The sequence below is a fragment of the Hermetia illucens genome, chromosome 4 (genome assembly GCF_905115235.1).
Source record: "Hermetia illucens chromosome 4, iHerIll2.2.curated.20191125, whole genome shotgun sequence".
In the NCBI taxonomy this organism is placed as follows: Eukaryota; Metazoa; Arthropoda; class Insecta; order Diptera; family Stratiomyidae; genus Hermetia; species Hermetia illucens.
In genome coordinates this window covers 95,716,708-95,736,413 of record NC_051852.1, presented here as the reverse complement: position 1 = coordinate 95,736,413, position 19,706 = coordinate 95,716,708, and the positions used below count along the sequence as shown (strand labels likewise).

Genomic DNA, 19,706 nt, shown 5'->3' with positions numbered 1-19,706 from the left:
CGGTTTCCGGTGAAGTGCCTGTAACTGCACAAATTGATGGTGAGTTTATTTTAGTGTGGATCATTTTCATAAAAAACCTTAAAAACAAGCCTAAAGATTTTAAAATTCCATCCCTGCTGCTTTCAACCGAACTGTCCGTTGAGATTTTCACTTCCGGTTCTGATACATCAGTGTTTTTCATCTAGTACGTTTTTATTAATTCATGCTGCTATAATCGCCGATCAACTGTCAAACTGGACACTGACAACTAATTATCACATAGCGGTGCGAGAAAATGAGTGGATTGATAGTGAATATATTGCGCAGGAGAGCTTTCTACGCAATCAACAACAAAGTTTCAGAACTATCGATTCCCGCTTTAATTCTAAACAGGGATTTCAGTTCGACTCTAAGATTCCAACAAAAGCAAAATGTTGACTCCAAAAATTCCAGTGACGACGACAAAAAAAAGAAAAAGGATTTAGTCAAGATAACTCTGCTTGGGAAAAATAACGTGACGGTCACGTCGCTTGAAGAGGCTCAGAAACTCTCTCACCGCAGGAACATGACGCTGGTGAAAGTGCAGGATTTTGACGTGAAAACCCAGCGACCAGTGTACCAAATGCTCACCACATCCGAACTTCTTACTGAAGAGGGATCAGATAAAAAGAGGTAATTTGCTCTCTAACATGCTGATCGTGTCTATTAAATTTATGTGATATCGTTGCTTATACATTTCAGTGCAGGTTCCTCGAAGAAAAATGAGAAACTCCTCAACATCGGAAGTCGAATTGCTGACCATGACCTCGCTTCCCGGCTCAAAAATATTTCCAAGTGGCTTCAGAAAGGAATCGAAGTGCGAGTCCTAATTCATGGAACCGATGCCAGCGATCCAGGTGTAGAGAAAGTGTTTAATGCCGTTGAAAACGCCAGCAAAGAGGCTGGGGCGCGTATAGTCCAAAAAGTGAATAAAGGCGGGAATATGAAATTTAACATAATTCCGCCCAGCGCAGGCTCCTCCGAAGGAAAAGGCTCGTGACTAGATTCAAACGCCAGAAAAGGCGTGTTGTTAATTGCATTGTTATTGATTGTAAAATATGCAGCATGGATATTAGTCCTAAAGTCAAGATGAAAATGGTTTCGTTTCTTAACGTTCTTAAGACTGCTTTTAAAGTAAATAAGATTGTGTTTAGCATTCATATTGCATCTGTTTTTCATTGTTAGTTTACGGCAGTCCTTAAAATGTCTTCCATTGCTCTAATTTCGCACGCGGCGATAGTTTCAACAAAGTAATAAATCGCATTATGTTCGGATTTGCTTATTTTCTTTTCCAGATAATGTAACTTCCTAAATAGGAATCGCAAGATGAACATGCTATTCTAACAGGACGAAAATTGGCGGCTGGTGTTTTAAAGAAATTGGTGTTTTTCGCTGCCGAAGGATCTGGGCGAATTTGCCTGAGTTCTTGACCAATCTCGTCTCAATCATTATCATCAACGGCGCAACAACGGTTATCCGGTCTAGGCCTGTCTTAATAAGGAACTCCAGACATCCCGGTTTTGCGCCGAGGTCCACCAATTAGATATCCCCAAAAGTTGTGTGCCGTGCTGGCCTACGCCATCGCTCCATCTTAGGCAGGGTGTGCCTCGTCTTCTTTGTCTACCATAGATATTGCCCTTATAGAATTTCCCGGCTGAATCATCCTCATCCATACGGATTAAGTGATCCGCCCACCGTAATCTATTGAGCCGGATTTTATCCACAACCTGACGGTCATGGTATCGCTCATAGATTTTATCATTATGTAGGCTACGAAATCGTCCATCCTCATGTAGGGGACCAAAAATTCTTCGGAGGATTCTTCTCTCGAACGCGTCCAAGAGTTCGCAATTTTTCTTGCTAAGAACCTAAGTCTCCGAGGAATACATGAAGACTGGCAAGATCATTGTCTTGTACAGTAAGAGTTTTGACCCTATGGTGAGACATTTTAAGCGGAACAGTTTTTGTAAGCTGAAATAAGCTCTCTTGGCTGACAACAACCGCGCGGATTTCATCATCGTAGCTGTTATAGGTTGTGATTTTCGACCCTAGATAGGAGAAATTATCAACGGTCTCAAAGTTGTATTCTCCTATCCTTATTCTTCCTGACCAGTGCGGTTTGATGTTGTTGGTTGGTTCGTCTTCAGTGCTGACGTTATTTTGTCTTACCTTAATTGATGTGCAGCCCAAGATCTCGCGCCGATTACCGCCTGCTCGATCTGGATGAAGGCAGTTTGTATGTCTCGGGTGGTCCTTCCCAAGATGTCGATATCGTCAGCATAGGCCAGTAGTTGAGTGGACTTAAAGAGGATCGTACCTCTTGCATTTACATCAGCATCACGGATCACTTTCTCGAGGACCAGGTTAAAGAGGACGCATGATAGGGCATCCCCTTATCGTAGACCGTTGTTGATGTCGAATGGTCTTGAGAGTGATCCTGCTGCTTTTATCTGGCCTCGCACATTAGTCAGGGTCAGCATAGTCAGTCTTATTAGTTTCGTCGGAATGCAGAATTCTCTCATGGCCGTGTACAGTTTTACCCTGGCTATGCTATCATAGGCGGCTTTAAAGTCGGTGAACAGATGGTGCAACTGTTGTCCATGTTCCAACAGTTTTTCCATCGCTTGCCGCAGAGAGAAAATCTGATCTGTTGCTGATTTGCCTGGAGTGAAGCCTCTTTGGTATGGACCAATGATGTTCTGGGCGTATGGGGCTATTCGGCCTAGCAAGATAGTGGAGAATATCTTATAGATGGTACTCAGCAACGTGATACCTCTATAAGCTGCACTGTGTTATATCTCCCTTTTTATATGAGACAGATAATGCCTCGTTACCAATCGTCAGGCATTGATTCGCTGCCAAATACCTTGAGCACAAGTTGATGAACCACTTGGTGTAACTGGTCGCCTCCATATTTAATTAATTCGGCTGTAATTCCATCGGCTCCTGGCGTTTTATGATTTTTAAGCCGATGAATTGCACGGACTGTTTCTCCTAAACTTGGTGGTGGCAGTATTTGTCCGTCGTCTTCAGTTGGCGGGACCTCCAACTCGCCGATGTTCTGGTTGTTCAGTAGTTCATCAAAGTACTTAACCCATCGCTCCAATGTTCCCATTCTATCGGAAATCCGATTTCCCTCTTTGTTTCGGCAGGATGAGCATCGTGGTGTATAAGACTTCATCCTGCTGACTTTTTGGTAAAACTTCCGCGCTTGGTGCGGTTGACTCCCTGTACTTTTCTAGTTCACAGACTTGTTGGTTCTCCCAGGCTTCCTTTTTCCGTCTGTGAAGTCGCTTCTCCGCTCGACGGAGTTCGTGGTAAGTCTCTGTGCATGACCGCGTTCTTTCAGAATGCAACATCACTCGGTATGCGGCATTCTTCCGCTCCGTTGCTAGCTTACATTTATCGTCAAACCAGCCGTTCCGACTCCTTTTGCGGCTGGGGCCACGTATGTTTGTGGCCGTATCCATGATAACGTTCTTCAGGTGGTTGTGAAGATCATTTGTTAATGCTTCATCTCCAGGTCCCCTGTTGACTGCGGTTATTGCGGAATCCATTTCCCTCTTATAGGTGTCGCGGAGGGCTGAGTTGTGTATGGCTTCAGTGTTAACTCTCCCCTGATTGTTAGAGGGGATTCTAGGTGGTGTTGTTATTCGAGCTCGGAGCACCATGCCAACGAGATAGTGATCCGAGTCTATATTGGCCCCCCTATATATTCTGACATTCATCAAGACTGAGAGGTGGCGACGTTCGATCAACACGTGGTCAATTTGGTTGAAAGTGGTCCCGTCTGAAAAGGCCCACGTATGTTTGTGGACCACTTTCCGTGCAAACCAGGTACTTCCAACAACCATTTCGTGTGACCCTGCTAATTGAATAATCCGCAGTCCGTTATCATTTGTATTTTCGTGTAAGCTATGGTAGCCAACGTATCGCGTACGGACTCCTTCCCTACTTGGCTGCTAAAATCCCCAAGTACGATTTTGATATTATATCTGGGACAGGCCTCGAGGGTTCGTTCTACTGCCTTGTAGAAGGTATCCTTCTCCGACTGTGCAGTCTCCTCTGTAGGGGCGTGAACGTTAATGAGGCTTATATTTCTAAACTTGCCTCGCAAGTGCAGAGTGCATAGCCGTTCGCTTATGTTTTCAAAGCCGATAACAGCAGGTTCCATTTTTTGGCTGACTAAGAAACCTACTCCAAGCACATGGTTTACTGGACGGCCACTATAATATATGGTGTAGTGGCTCTTCTCCAGGAAACCGGTCCCTGTCCAACGCATCTCCTGTAACGCTATATTGGGACAGGGTATCGGCTAGCTGCTTATCAGCTTCATCTCTGTACAGGGAGCGCACGTTCCATGAGAAAATGCGCAAATCGTTATTCCGTTGACGTTGCCGGGTTCGTCGTTGTATAATCCGTCCAATCCGAGGTTCATGTGGTGGCTTCGTAACAAGTTATTTTCCGTGTTGGGTTGTTAGTTTTATCCAACTCCCAACCTGGAGGACCAGTTAGTACAATTTGTCCCGTTTTTAGGCGCGGGAGACTCGCCTTCATCCTTCTCCGTCTGCAGCTTTTCGTTAAGAAAGAGCTCCCAGCGGTCACCACGTGGAGATGGAAATAGGGTTTGGTAGTAGAGCTGCTGGTGTTGGTTCAGCAGGCATTTCTCAGGTTTTATGCTCCATCGTGGGTATCAATCCACGTTTTGCCCTGGAACCTATACTACCCTTTTATCACCAATAGTCCTGCATTGTTTGACTATTTGATACATTAGTAACCGTTTCGCGCAATTTATTTCCCCCATCTCCTTCCCTGATTTGTAATTCTGAGAAACTGTGGTCAGCGCTGAGCTAGAAACTTCAGTGTGTTATTTCCTGAAATTGGTTGGCATTTTCTAGTGTGATAATTCCTTACTTATTGCTGGTTCCATCTTGTAGTTTGTCGCTCATCCTGTTGTTGTAGTCCTCTTTGTCCAACTACAACGAATACATTTTTCTTGAACAAAATGCAATTTCGAAATTTTGCTGGTATCGAAATGTCAACAACGCCTCGGATTACGGGCTGACTTGACTACAACCATTGGCTGATCGCTCCTTGATAACGGTATGGGAGGAGAACGAGAATTCTAGTGATATAGGATTCTGGGGCTAAGCAAAATGGGAAGGTGGGCCTTTGAAAACACTCCTACCCTCTTGTGGTACTGTGATTTTGCACTCTGGGAAGTGTATTGGTAGCAGACGGGAATTCTTTGTCGTTCTGTTATTGGTGACCATCGCAACGCATGTTTTCGTAAGTTAGGATCCGGCTTCATTTAGGATCTTGACTGCGAGATTCGCTCCAGGTTAACAAGCATTCCAATTCTGTAGTGCCTCGCACCTTGAATATACACTCTTGATCGTATAACATCGCCCGATTTCCACGTCCTGTGAAAAAATTTACCCCCTCCTTTTGCATGTATGGGACCCCCCCCCCCCCCCCTTTAAGTCAGTGTAGAATTATGCAATTCACTGTATGCGTTAACGTTCGCAGTTCCCACCTTTTCGCCAAATTTAGTGTGAATCGCTACAACCATCTCCGAGAAAAATGCGTGTGACAGACAGTAAGCCGATTTTAATAATTTAATAATTTTTGTTTTACATAAAACCTTAAAAAATAGTAGTTAGGTTCATGCTGGAAAGGACTAGGGAACATTTCGAACACTTGATAGACAAAAATGAAGCGGGTTTCGGTTCTGGATCCTTCCGACTGCATTAACACCCTTCGAGACATTGTTCAAAAATTTTCATCTGCCTTTCGATGTTGGTACGGCTTTCGATTGCGTGAACAGAATATGTATCAGGAAAGATGTACCCAGAAGAGTATTGCAGAGAAACCAACAGCAACTTATGATGGGGCAAACATCACATGCTGCACCGAGGTAAAATCTCAGAATTTTAAGTTATACGCGGAATCCGCCAGGGTTGCGTTCTATCACTAATACTTCTCATCATCGATGACGTTCAGTGTGCAGCCTTGGTTGAACACCATAGAGGGAGGGATTCAATAGGCATGTCATCTGTTCATATGTAGGAATTTAGTTATCTTAACAATGACAACCACTCTTACTTGAAAGTTCCAACCTATCATCAGCTCATATGAACGTCATGTCATCGGGGTACTTTGACTTGGGACAAAAACAAAGAACTTCGCCAATATACGGTTATAGATTTCCACAAGTTTTAGAATAGAACAAAAATTTAGTAGAAGTTTCACTCTCATAACACCTCCTCCTCTTTTAAGATAAACAATACAACCTGAAACATAAATTTAATTGAAATGTGTTATATATATCAAGATTTTACCTCAATGAGAGCACGAACTTGCTGCTGCTGAAATTAGAATAACGTTGTGACGGTCATAATAATGTTAATATCTGGAAATTATATTTTCTGATATTTCTCTCTAATTCCCCAATCAGTGTTTTTTTTTTTTATATAGAAACTAATCATCATCATGAACGACGCAACAACCGGTATCGAATCTAGGCCTGCCTTAGTAAGGAACTTCAGACTTGGTACCGAGTTCAACCAATCCAATATCCCTAAATGCCATCTAGCATCCTGGTATAGTCAATCGCTCCATCTGAGCAGGATCTGCCATGTATTCCACTTTTACCAGAGCTATGGCGAGACGTTCCGAGCGAAACAATCTTTGTAAGCTAAAAGAGGCTCTGTCGACCGCCAACAACCGTCGTGGCTTTAATCGTGATAGCTGTTCTAAGCTCTAAATTTGTAGTCTCCTTTATTGTTTTCCTTTGGCCTGTTCTATTAATGATATTGGTTCCTTGGTCAGTCTTATCAATTTAGTCGGGATATCGAATTTTCTCATGACGTGTCTAATTTTACCCTCGCTTTGTTATTATAGGCGTCCTTGAAGTGGATGTAAAGATGGTCCCTCTGATTGCCATATCCAACAGTTCTTTCATCGCTTGTCACAGAGAGAAAATCTTATCTGTTGCTGATTTGCCTGTAGGGAAGCCTCTTTGGTTTTGGCTGATTATGTTCTGGGAATATGTGGCTATTCGGTCTAGCAAGATAGCAGAGAATATCCTATAGGTGATAATCGGCAACGTGATGCCCCTGTGTGATATCCCCCTTTTTAAAGTTTTGTTGAAAACATGATCTTATTAAATCTGTCTGTCACACGCAATTTTCTCAGAAGCGACTACTCCTATTGTCGTGAAATTTGGTAGAAAGTTAAAAAATGTGAATCCCCACACATGCGGTAAATTACTTTGTTTTGTTGTTGTACGTTGAACTTAAGGGGAGTACTCCCACCTAAAAGAGGGGTGCAACATTTTTTTTCACCGATTATAGCCATGCGGGGCATTTAATGAAAGGTCTCGATTAGTACTTTTTAAAGCAAATGTTAGTTTTGACACTGGTTAAAAAGGGGGAGAGTGGGAATGCGAAACGGGGCAATTATTAAAAGAGGTGTTCTCAGAAACTACCAAACCGAAAAGTCTGAAAAGAATTATGATGGTCCCTGCAATTGGTATCTAGGCCTTAAAATACTTTCCTTAAAATAAAGTTAATAATGGTATATAATTATATTTTGAAAATTTTACCGCGAATTCCCCTTGAATTCATCGCAGATCCGTAAAATGGAAAGTTTGGTGGAAATCCTGCTATTATTAACATAATTAGAGTTAGTCAAAGTTGCCTCCTTCCTATCAAATTGCTGCTATCTAAGATATAAAATGTCAGTAACACATCGAATTGAATATCGGGCAGATTCTACGTATATACACTACGAGCTATGTATAAATGGAACCATCGTGTATCCAAATATTCTTACATAAAGAATCAACAAAACCTTTCATACCTGAAGCGCTAAGCCTCTGGCTTCCGACTTGTTATATATGGGGCAAATAATGTCCCGTTGCCTATCGTCAGGCAGCATCAGTTAAATCGCTTGGTGTAATTGGTCGCTTCCATCTTTAACCAATTCCATCGGCTCCTGGCAGCTTATGGTTTTTAAGCCGATAGATTGGACTTCCATGCTTGGTGCTGGCATTCCATTGCTAGCTTAAATTCATCGTCGAAACTGCCGACTTTTTTTGCGACTCGGGCGTATTAATGATAACATTCTTCAGGTGATCATTTGTCGATGCTTCAGCACCAGGACCCCCGTTAACTGCGGTTATTGTGGTATTCATTTCCCTCTATAAGTATTACCGAGGACTTTATTATGGATGGTTTTAGTATTCACTCTCATCTGATTGTCAGAAACAATTCTAAGCGGTATTATTGTATTTTGAACCCAGAAGCACTATGCCAACGAGAAAGTGATCCGAGTCTATATTGGCCCCTCTATATGTTCTGACATTTATCAAGGCTGTAAGATGACGGTGTTCAATAAACACGTGGTCAATTTGGTTGAAAGTGGTCCGATTTGGAGTGGTCCATGCTAATTTGTGGACTTTCTGCGCAAACCAAGTACTTCCAACAACCATAATAATTCGTTTTTATGTAAGTCACTACTTGAATGTTAAAATCTCCAAGTATAATTTTGATACCATACTTGGAACATCCTTCGAAGGTCCGCTCTATTGCCGCTTCGACTATGCAGCCTTCTCTTTAGGGGCATGAAAATTAAATTTTTAGGCGCGAGAGACTTGCCTTTATCCTTCTTCATCTACAGTTTTTAATTAAGAAAAAAATTGCAGCAATCACAACGTGGAGGTGGACTTTTGATGCTGGTTCAGCAGGTGTTTTATGTTCCATCGTAGGTACCAATCCACATTTCGCCCTAGGACCGATACTATCCTTTGACCGAATTTAAGTAAAAACAAAAAAAATCGATCTTCTCAACTCGTGATAATAAGAGCATTGTCATCAAGTTGTAAATATGGTTTGGTTTCGACTTCTTACTTCAAGAAAAATTCACAAAATTCTGTTCCCTTTCAGCATCATCAATGGCGCCGCAGACAGTGTCCGGTGTAGGCCCCCATTAGGAGGAAACTTGAAATATCCCGGTTTTATGCCGAGGTCTGTGAATTCAATATCGCTCATAGGTTCTTTTGATTTATATTTTATGTAAATGTCCACTCTTATACAGGGACCCAAAATCTTTCGAGGAGGTCTTCGTCGCTGCATAAAATTGCTAGTGGAAAGGACGCCCAGACACTAGTACGTTGATATCTAACAGTCGTAATGCTGCAACAGTGGGAAACTTGACTACTGAAGCATCTAATGTTACATTAGATAGATTTTTTGTAGAAATTAGATTCACAACGGCTACTTTTAGGAAGAGTTCTAAGCTAAGCTCACCAGAGACAACGATATCTCCCTCACAGAAATACGAATGGTCTCCGCTCAATCGAAACAATTATTTTTGGTGCAAAGCGAGTGTAAAAGGGACGTAACCAGAAAACGGTTTTTTTCACTTAGCAATCGTATGAATGAACTGGATGAGTTTATTAAGGAGAGGCAGAATATCTATCAAAGTATCCAAGCTATGATAAAGGGTATTAAGTTATTTTATATTAGGGCGAATAGCTCAGTAATTAAAGCGCTAGACTGTCGTAGTAGTAAATGCCAACGGTGGCAGAAGGATTTCTATCGTGATTGTATGTCGGATATCAGTCAACTGAGCTGTGAATGAGTTTCTGAGTTGAATTAGAGTAATAATCGCGGGCGAGCACAATGTTGACTATATTGCCTTCTAGAGTGTACCCCCTGTACCGATACGGTCTTGACACACTTCAAAGTCCAGATTCAATTGGATTGTCGCGCCAAGGATAATTATTACTTCCAAGTTATCACAATCTCGACGAATGCCGGATTTTATACTAACAGTAAGGGACAAGCATTTACGCTCGGACCATCCTACCTACTTCAAAGATAAAGAGCGCTGGTGGTGGTGGCCAGCGGTAGGTTAGAGAGAGAATCCGTTAAGAACTCCCCGCAACATCGAACACATATTCAGAATGGTATACTTCAGCATGGTGTGAACCAGAGTAAGTGAGAGTCCCAGAACATCAAGAGAAGCCATTACAATATTATGGGAACTACAATCACTTTCTCGAGACGTCATATTCCTTTGGGGCTCGGGAAATGCCAGTGGCTCACAATTCACCTTCTTCTCCACGTATTTCGGTTCAATGTTGCTACTATGGAGGATAGCAACATCAATAATATACGCCGCGCCACCCATCTTGTCAACTAACAGCACACCCTTATTGTGTGGTACGTGGAGATCATTTAAAACTTGCTGGTCCCAATACATACTGTAAGCAGAACTACTGTCCGCCGTTCATATAGGTAAACCGGACATGTTCCCAAGATTAGCCCATGCTTGTATACAAGGTTTTGATGAATCACCTTACAGACAGCAGTTTGCCTGTTCTTGTACTGCACCGGTGCCACTACAGTCCAGCCAGAAGTGAAATGGTCCAACGTCTCTAACGCCGAACCACACATTCTGCGCTGGTCATTCTCCACCCGCTTTTCATTATGAGTTTTTCATAAGCTCGAGTAGCGACCACGCCCTCTTGAATAGCACACATAAATCCCTCCGTCCTAGCAAGAAGCTCCTTAATACTTAGCCATCTGCTAGAAAAATGCAAGTCGAGAAATGGCTGCCAGCAGAAATTAACGTGTTTGCCGTACAATGCCTTGATTTTCATTCATCAATCCGCTCCTGGTTTGATTTCACCCCACTTAGAGAATTGAAAGATCGATCTTTCAAGTTGAGTCGACTTAGCTCACAAGCTACCGTACAAATAGCCGCATGCAAAGGACTCGCCTGCTTTTTGCTGTAAAAATAATTGCGTAGCGAGTCGAATTGGCGGTGATGTTGTGCGACCACGTCAACCACGCCCCTGCCTCCGATGTCACCAGACAGGTTCATCCGCTTCGCTGCAGAGTTTGGATGATGCACTGTCAGAGAAAAACGCCCAAGCATCACGTGCCCCTTAACTTAAAAAACTGAGCCTGCGCAAGTAAGTACTTCCTCGACTATGACCTCAGAGCCTGTAGTAGAGGACGACACCAATAATCGGCAGCCGGAGGAATGGATAAGGGTTAGTAACAATGAAAGGACAGAAGGAAGAACCGCCGGGGACTAAAGGAAAATTTAATTTTCACCATATAGGAAAGAGCGCTACAAAAAGGATCAGGATGGCATACGGAGCTATTATTCGTTTGTCGCTAAAAGCAGCAATTAAATTGATTACGACAGACAGTGTAATGATAGGCTGGGTCATAAGCCGACTTAGGGAGCATGTATTGCAAAAGAGATGCTTCAAATGTTTTGATTTTGGCCATTGTGCAGCAGCAAGCATGAGCCAATATTCCCGGCCCAAAAGTGCAGGTATCACATCATCGAGGATTGCAGCGGTCCACGATGCATATTGTGCAAGGAGAAAGGGGGTGTAGACGACTGCCATGTTGAATATGGAGTCAATAAAAGAGCTGAACTGCATAAGTAAATTTAGTTAATATATATTCACAAATAATTCAAGAGCCGAATGTAAATGTGGCGGTAATTCATGTACTTTGGTGAGGATATATCTGTTAATAATAATAATAATGACACAAGCAAAGACAAGCCATAGAAGAAATTATGGCGCCGCAATAGTTCAATATGAGGAGAGTTGGATAGTTTAATAGTGCACGTTAGAGATCATAGCTCTAAAATAATTACCGGCGATTTTAACATATGGGCCTTATATGTAGAGGCGGAGCGTAATGACGAATACCAAGGGGTATTCTTCGAAGTTTCTGCGGAACTGGACATTGTGCTAGCCGGTCGTCAAGGGATGGTCTGGTAGTTGAACACCCACAGTGGCCACCAGGCTATCTCTCTCGACATTGGAATCGCAGGAAGTGCGAATTGAAAGCGCACTGCTAGTAAAAAAGGATACTGGTTTACTAAAATTTCCGGGAAGACACATTTCTTGGCTTTAAAAGAAGGTCTCGACCACGGTTCAGGATTGATCGGGGTTCGTAAAAAAGGATACTGGTTTACTAAAATTTCCGGGAAGACACATTTCTTGGCTTTAAAAGAAGGTCTCGACCACGGTTCAGGATTAATCGGGATTCGTAATAAGGCTTCCAAGTTGACTGAAACGGTCGCGCCAGAGTAGTTCATAAGCCCTTTACATTGTGCATGGTTGAAGGAGTTTCTCCTGCTCAGGGGAAGAGGTAGAAGTTAGTTTTTTTAGCGAAACTAAAGACTACCTCAAGCGGTTTCTTCATATGATCCTATCAGTCTTTTAGATACAATAGGGTAGATGTTGGAGAGGGTGGTGCACAATAAAGTGCTCCCGTTCATAGTGATCTAACACAGCGACAGTATGGATTCCGGCTGCCTGTTTGCACGGAAATAACAATGGTCCTGGATCTGGCTCGAGGAGCATCGGCCATTAGTAAGTGCTGCGCGGTGGTGAAGATAGTTGTTAGTAAGAAGGTCCACTGAGTTTGGATTGAGGACACTTTGGCTAAATTGGAGATCCATGGGTGCTTGGTTTAATTAATCGAGAGTAACTTCTTGGAAAGGTTTCTGTGGTATGAGACGGACTACGGGCCGAAAGAATACATTATGATGGCAAGTATCTCTCTAGGTTCCTTATTGAGGTGCCCACTGTAGAACGATATCTATGGTGGGATGCCTGGCCTCTGAGCGTCAGAAGGGTTATGTTAACTGGTTTTGAGATGACTTAGCAGTGGTAATAAAACCAATCGTGCCATCAAATCATAGTTATAAAAAATTAAACTGGATCTAGCAGACGAAAAGATGGAGGCGGCCTGGATCATCTGGACCCATACGCTGATAAATGGGTCGAGGGAAAGCGTAGAGAATCGAAACACCACCTGTCACATGTCCTAACAGTTATAGGAAATATTTGCATTGTTTCGGATTGGACGAGTCTCTTGGCTGTATTGAATGCCTTGTTGACCTGAGGGCCTGGAGCGCAGCATGTTTAATTGTCTGAGGTTTGTGGAGGAGCTAAAAAGATTCAACGCGCTGTCAATGCAAACAGAGGATCCAACAACATGGTAGAAGGGATGTTGAGGTCAGAGCCACGATCCAAAAGATACTCCAAAAAGTGGCACTATTCCGAAAAACACGTCGGTCGGTCGCCTAATCGGTAATCTGATGCATCAGCGTCTTTTTTAGATTTATTTATTTATTTAATGAGGACAATACGCAGAAAGGAAATTCCTTATTACATATTGTCCTCAGAGGCAGGAGCAAGTGAATGGCTTATTTTACGCTTAAAACTAGAGAGGGAAATAGAGTCAAAGGACCCAATCTGTAGGACATTGTAGGACCGGCAAAGGCTCGGGATCGGAGAGTGAAAGTAAATTTCGAGCTCCGCGAAGGGTACAACAAAAATTTCCGCACTACGTTTGTTATGAGACGACGCGATACGGGAAGTAATATTCAAGTTGGTGGAACAGTCCATCAGACAATTGCAGAATTTGAAAAGAGTACACATATCAAGGAAGATACGGCGTTGCTGTATGGAGGGGATATTGAGGGTGCGGAGTCGTGACTGATAATCAACCCGTGGAAGGTTCTTTTTGTAAAAGAAGGTCCAGGTGAATTTGCGTTGTACACCTTCAAGAGCGCGGCAGTCACGGTGCAGTAGGGTGACCAGACTACACAGCAATATTCAAGGATGTTTCTGACAAGGGAATTGAAGTGTGTTAAGGAAGGCTGGATTGAGGTAAATTCGGAGGAGGAACGTAGGATAAAACCAGACATTTTGGAAGCTCTATTGATGATGTCACCGAAGCGGGAATTGAAACGAAATTTATCGTCGAATATTACACCCAGGTATTTGAAGGAGGTCAGTAGAGAAAGGGGTTGTCCACTGAGAGAACAGGAAAAGGATGTTGGGGAGGGTTGAAGGGAATAGCGCATCCAGTGGCACTTATTGACATTCAGTATTAGCTTGTTGATCGAACACCAACGGACCAAATTATCAAGGTTGCACTGTAAGAGAGCACAGTCCAACGGAGGTGAAACAGAGGCAAACAATTTAAAGTCGTCTGCGTAAAGCAAATACGGGCAGGTGAGGATGGAGGCGAGGTCATTGATAAAAAACAGGAAGGGTAGGGGCCAAGTATAGAACCTTGGGGAACACCAAAGGAAGGAGAGAACGAACCAGATGAGTGACCATGAAAAGAAACTTTGTAGGAACGGTATGAGAGATAGGAGGAAAGCCAGGAGATGACTGAGGGAGGGAAGTCTAGTAATGAAAGTTTAGAGAGAATGTTATGGTCAACGGTATTAAAGGCTTTGGAGAAATCGGTATAAATGGCATGCACCTCCTGTCGTGAATTCAAGCATTAAGCAACAAAGTTGGTAAAGACCAGAAGATTTGAAGTCGTTGATCTATGTTTCACGAAACCATGCTGCTATTTGACAACGAGGTGACCGAAGTGCGCGGTCAATCAGTCGTTAAGGTATCTTTTCAGGATTTTGGAGCAAGAGGAGAGAAGAGAAATGGGGCGGTAGTTCACAGCAATGGAAGGGTCTCTGCTCTTGAGGATAAGAATGATAGGGGTTCCTTTCCAGAGACGGGGAAAGTAGCATTCATCTAGACTTTTGTTCTAGATTATACTTAAGGGGAGGGAAATGTATTTTCTACAGTTACGGAGGAAGAGATTAGGAAGCCCTTCGGGGCCAGGTCCGACATTGGGGTCAAGATTACCAATGAGGAACTCAACGAAGTCCGGAAGGCGTAAGGAGAGGAATGGCTAGAGATTCGGAGTAGTCTGCAGTTATGAAAGGTGAAGAGGGTGGAGGGCTCGAGGGAGAAAACACTGAAGAGAAGTAGGTGCAGAAAAGGTCGCGGGATTGTTGTGGGGAGTTGGCAGTGGAGTCAGCGAAGCTGATAGAAGAAGGGAGAAATTGAGTTGGATTACGAGAATAGCGAGCGTGAGACCAAAGGGGTTTTGAGTTATTGCGGGCAAGGGCGACTTCAAAGCTCAATAAGTACTTTTTACGCGCTTTTCTGACCATTGACTTGACAGTAGAGCGTATAGCCTTTAAATGAGCAAGGTCAGCGTCATTCTTAGATCATTCGTAGATGTTAACCTTGATCCACTAAAACAAAAAAACGTTTTTGTTTTTGGTGCTGATGTTGGCACCATATACTCCATCTTACATTCATAAATGCGCAAACCCAAGATCTCACGTCACCTCCTCGATCTGAATAAAAACAAGACACCGTCAGCGTAGGCCAGTGTTTGGGTGGATTTGAAAAGGGTAGTCCTTCTCAGCACAGCATGCATGTTAGACGTCAGTGAAGATGAAAGGTTACAAAAGTGGTCTTACTACTTTTGCTTAGCCTTGCACATTGAACAGAGTTAACCTAATCAGTTTTGCTAATTTTGGTATCGAATTCCCTCGTGCTCAAGGAAAGCCTTACCCTGGCTATGCTATCATATGCCAATTTAAATCCAATGAAAAGATGATGCAACCGACGGTCAAATTTCAACAGTGTTCCAACTGCCGCAGAGAGAAAATCTGATCTATTGGTCGGACACTGATTTGCATGGAGTGAAGTCTCTTTAACATGGGCCAATAACGTTCTAGGCATATGGGGCTATCCGATTTAGTAAGATAGCTTAGAATATATCTTGCTCATTGCTGTACTAAGTGATATCTGATTTCTTATGTATAGTGCTACTCATCAGGCATTGCCTTGAGCATGAACCCTAATCAACTTAGTGTAGTTGGTCCCATCTATATTTAACAAGTTGGACTGTGACATTTGTTCGCCTGCGGTGCCTCCAATCCATGGATTGGTTGGTTAATTTACCAAAATGGTCAAGCCATTATAATCATCAATTATAATCAAATTCCAAATTCTGATTTTTGATATCTTCCCAAAGATATTCAATAATCCAATCAAACTTTTCAAAATTGAAAATTATACTTTTCCCTCCTGCCTTTTGCCTCCTTCCTAAGTGCTAGTACCTAATTAAATGTAAATTAGGTATTATACTAGCACTGTGGAAGAAGGCACGTGGTCTCCGAAACGATTGCATGGGGGGAAAATAAAAATATTTACAGAATAAGGAAAAAAACCTAGTTCTTTTTTCAACTTATATACCAACTGTAAAAAAAAAATGGACATTAATTTCAATTTATGTAAGTATATTTTGTTTATATTTTTCCGCTGAAGATCTTTCGTTTGTGCTCAGATTCTTCATAAGAGCACACATGCCTGGGCAAGAACAACTATTTATTTTGACAAAATTGAGAAATAGAAATTCTTTCTTTCTTTCTTCTGTATTGTGTGATAATATTATCTTCCTTGCCGGCGCGTGCTTCAAAACAACAAACACCTCCGTCGTAATCTTCATCTTATCCATCTAACTCCTGTTCCGCCTAAAAATAACGCCAACAACTTTTGAAACTTTAACCACGAAATTGCCCGTTCAGCTGTTGCCATGCCCCCTTATTCACCCATTTATTAAATAATTTAATATAAACTTTATTGGCTGTGATTAAGCAAGCAGCAAACACTAAACAGCGGACAGGCCTTCTAAAGATAACACAGCAATAAAACATCGCGAAGCTCTCGTTTTTCGAAAGATCCAAGATCGAATCTATCTCATCTCCATTGTTTTGTGCGCTTCAAACATATATTTAAGGGGAATAGATTGACCTCCAACTTCGTCAGATTTTCCATATACATATTGTTTTTGTTTTGCTGCTTAATCGATGGACAATTAGTAGAACGCGATATGAAGGGTACTTGCTCGTACGCAGTACATAGACGAGCACGTAAAAATACGCTAAATGGCCGGGAAAACCAATTGCTGCATTCAAATCTTTGCGGAACTCTCAGGATTGTGGCCGTTGATAAAAACTTATCCGCTGAGTTTTCGGCGATATCAAGAAAAAGCTGTGAACAACCTAAAGTGTGAGTAATGGAAGTCTAGAGCCAACAGAAAGTTTCAAATTTATCGAAGCGAATCAAATTGGCTGTTCGGCGATTTTAGCGTTTTGAGAGCGTTAACCCGTCTGGAGTCTGAATTAAAGGCGCTCGAATCGTAATCTGCAATAAATTATGTCGTACTTATGCAATAGAATTTATGGCTTAATTATGGTATTGGCCAGTATATTTTTTTTTGCAATGTTGTTGAGAAAACTGACGTAAAAATCCATTCAAACACGCGAATTTACTGAATATGATATATAGTGCAAATCGGAAATTGGGAGCTCAGCTTTTCAAGAATGAAAGGTTTTGCGGATTTTTTATGCAAGAATGTCCGTAGTTCTATTTGCACATTTGCATATATACATTGAGTACGTCCAACCATCTCCCCCTCGGACACCACCTTGACGTGGCGGAGGAGCTTAGTTTACTACTACACTAAGAGTGTCCAAAAACACACGAAGATGGTAACAAAGGATTGTAACTCTCCAAGTGGTAAGAAATCACAGACTTCGAATCCACCCGCGACTCTGAGAAATCAGGTCGTGGCCGAAGCACGGATTTTGGAGGCCTCACCTAATTCATGTTCCCCCACGGAGAAATCTGTGAAAGACAGGCTCTCCACTTCAGTGGAAAACCTACACCCGGTGTCTACGGCGCGGCCAGCTAAAAAGCATAGTACAGCAACTCCTTTAATGAGAGGAACCGAAAATCTGACTACGGTCGGCCAGTGGGTGACACTAACTAACTCCTTTAAAATACCGGGGAGGAAGACTCGGCAGAAGGAAACCTCAGCCGCAAAGGAGAAGAGGCTACAGACTTGCCTGTCAGAACCTTCTCCTTCGCCTGTACACGGGAAAACGGACGAAAGGGAAGCTGTAATGTGGATGCAACTGGTCTAACGCCGGTATGTGAAAATAGATCCATGCAGCCGGGACTCCGTGAACCCGGGAAGGCTTCTAACTGACGACAACGGAAGGCACTGCCAAAGAAGGTGAAGTTTCTTGGGAACGAGGACATGGGCGTTGCTACTCCACCAAATGTGGCGATATCCAGAGAAATCGGACGCAAGAAAGCGAAACTTTCGGTGGAAGGCGAGGACAAGCTGGTAACCCTGGTGAGATCCACACTGAACGTAGCAGACTTTTCAGTTAGTGACGATTTCCATATTAGACTGCACTTATGGCTACAAACATAAGAGTTGGTCAAATCAACCTGCAGCATGGTAAAGCTTCTTCTTATCTACTGGCAGTAAAGCTGGCAAAGTTGCAGGACTGTTCTTATATATTTCTGGTTCAAGAGCCATGGCTTCATTTTAACAGAATCTGTGGTATTGGATCAGTCAAGGGGCACTTCTTCGATGAAAGATCCTCGAGACGGAGGGCCTACGTTCTGATGTCAAAATTGTTAGAGGCAACCATGCTGAGACAATTCTGTTCCTAGGACAGTGTTGCGGTCAACTTACAATACTAGGTTAATGGTAAGAGGAGAAAGGTCATAGTTGCCTCTGCCTACTTACCCTATGATTCTTTGTGTCCTCCACCGACGCAAGAACTAAGGGATCTGGTAGCGTATCCAGAATGAAGTGGCCTTGAACTCTTAATAGGTTGCGATACGAGGGCTCAGCATATTTGTTGGGGCAATAGCAAATGCAATCCTAGAGGAGAGAAGCTGTTTGATTTTTTAATTTCAGCTGGTCTGATGATCGCGAACGTAGGGTGCGCCAAAGTTGAGCTTCCTAGGCGACTAAGGACTACTTTGGCGATTAAAGATCAATTAAAAACACAGAATCGCACACTTTTAGAGTGCTTTGAAGGGACTTGTCTTATTTCCCGAGGCCAACTTGGTAAAACGGTTCCATGGTGGAACTGAGAACTACAGAGACTCAGTAAATCAACCAGATGACTTCTAAATCGTGCTTGCAAAAGCAATAAAGATGAAGACTGGCTAAAGTTCCGGAACTCACAGCGTGAATATAAGAGGCTCGTAAAACGTTCGAAACGAGACTCTCTTAGAGCATACTGTGAGAAATTGGAAGGTGAAAGGGAGACTTCCAGGTTGTGCAGAGTCGGCCAAGTTGGACTCTCTTAGAAAACCGGATGGTACTTTCACGAACTCCAGGGTTGAGTCTATACACACTCTCTTGGAAGTACACCACCTGGGAGAACAGGTCTCAGAAGTGGGGGGAAGAGAATTGGGGGTTTCTGCACATCTTCCAACACGAATGTGTTGCAAGGGGAATTTGGACAGTGCGAGAGCGGTTGTTACCAATGAAAAAGCGAGCGCTACTATACTCTCATTTGTACACTTCAAAGCACCTGGAATGGATGGCATCTACCCAGCGATGCTAAAGGAGGGTATAGAGCACAACTTCTAAGAAATATTTTTCGAGAACGTCTTGCTCTGGGTTACGTGCCTTCCTCTTGGCAGAAAGTGAAGGTAGCCTTCATGCCAAGCCTGGGAAAGATGACTATTCTAATCCGAAGAACTTCAGGCAAATCAGCCTAACATCATTTTCGCTGAAATGTCTGGAGAGACTGGTCGAGCGTCACATTCGCGAGAAGGTGCTGAAATCGCACCCCCTAAATGAAAACCAACATGCTTACCAATGTGGAAAGTTCTGTGAGTCTGCTCTTCATTCTTTGGTTTCAAAGATAGAGGATGCAACTTTGAAGGGTGAGTACGCGACGGGGGTGTTCGTGGACATTGAAGGGGCTTTTGATTGTGCGCCCTTCCAAAAGCT

At 42.9% G+C, this 19,706-nt stretch overlaps 1 protein-coding gene across 1 annotated transcript; it reads left to right on the top strand.

Annotated features, from left to right (window-relative positions):
• Window positions 1–210: 210 nt before the first annotated feature.
• Window positions 211–1,292, top strand: LOC119654334 (translation initiation factor IF-3). Its single transcript, XM_038059666.1, has 2 exons — window positions 211–651; window positions 721–1,292. Exons 1-2 carry the CDS (start codon window positions 275–277, stop codon window positions 1,016–1,018), a joined length of 675 nt encoding a protein of 224 aa, XP_037915594.1. The 5' UTR covers window positions 211–274; the 3' UTR covers window positions 1,019–1,292.
• The last annotated feature ends 18,414 nt before the right edge of the window (window positions 1,293–19,706 follow it).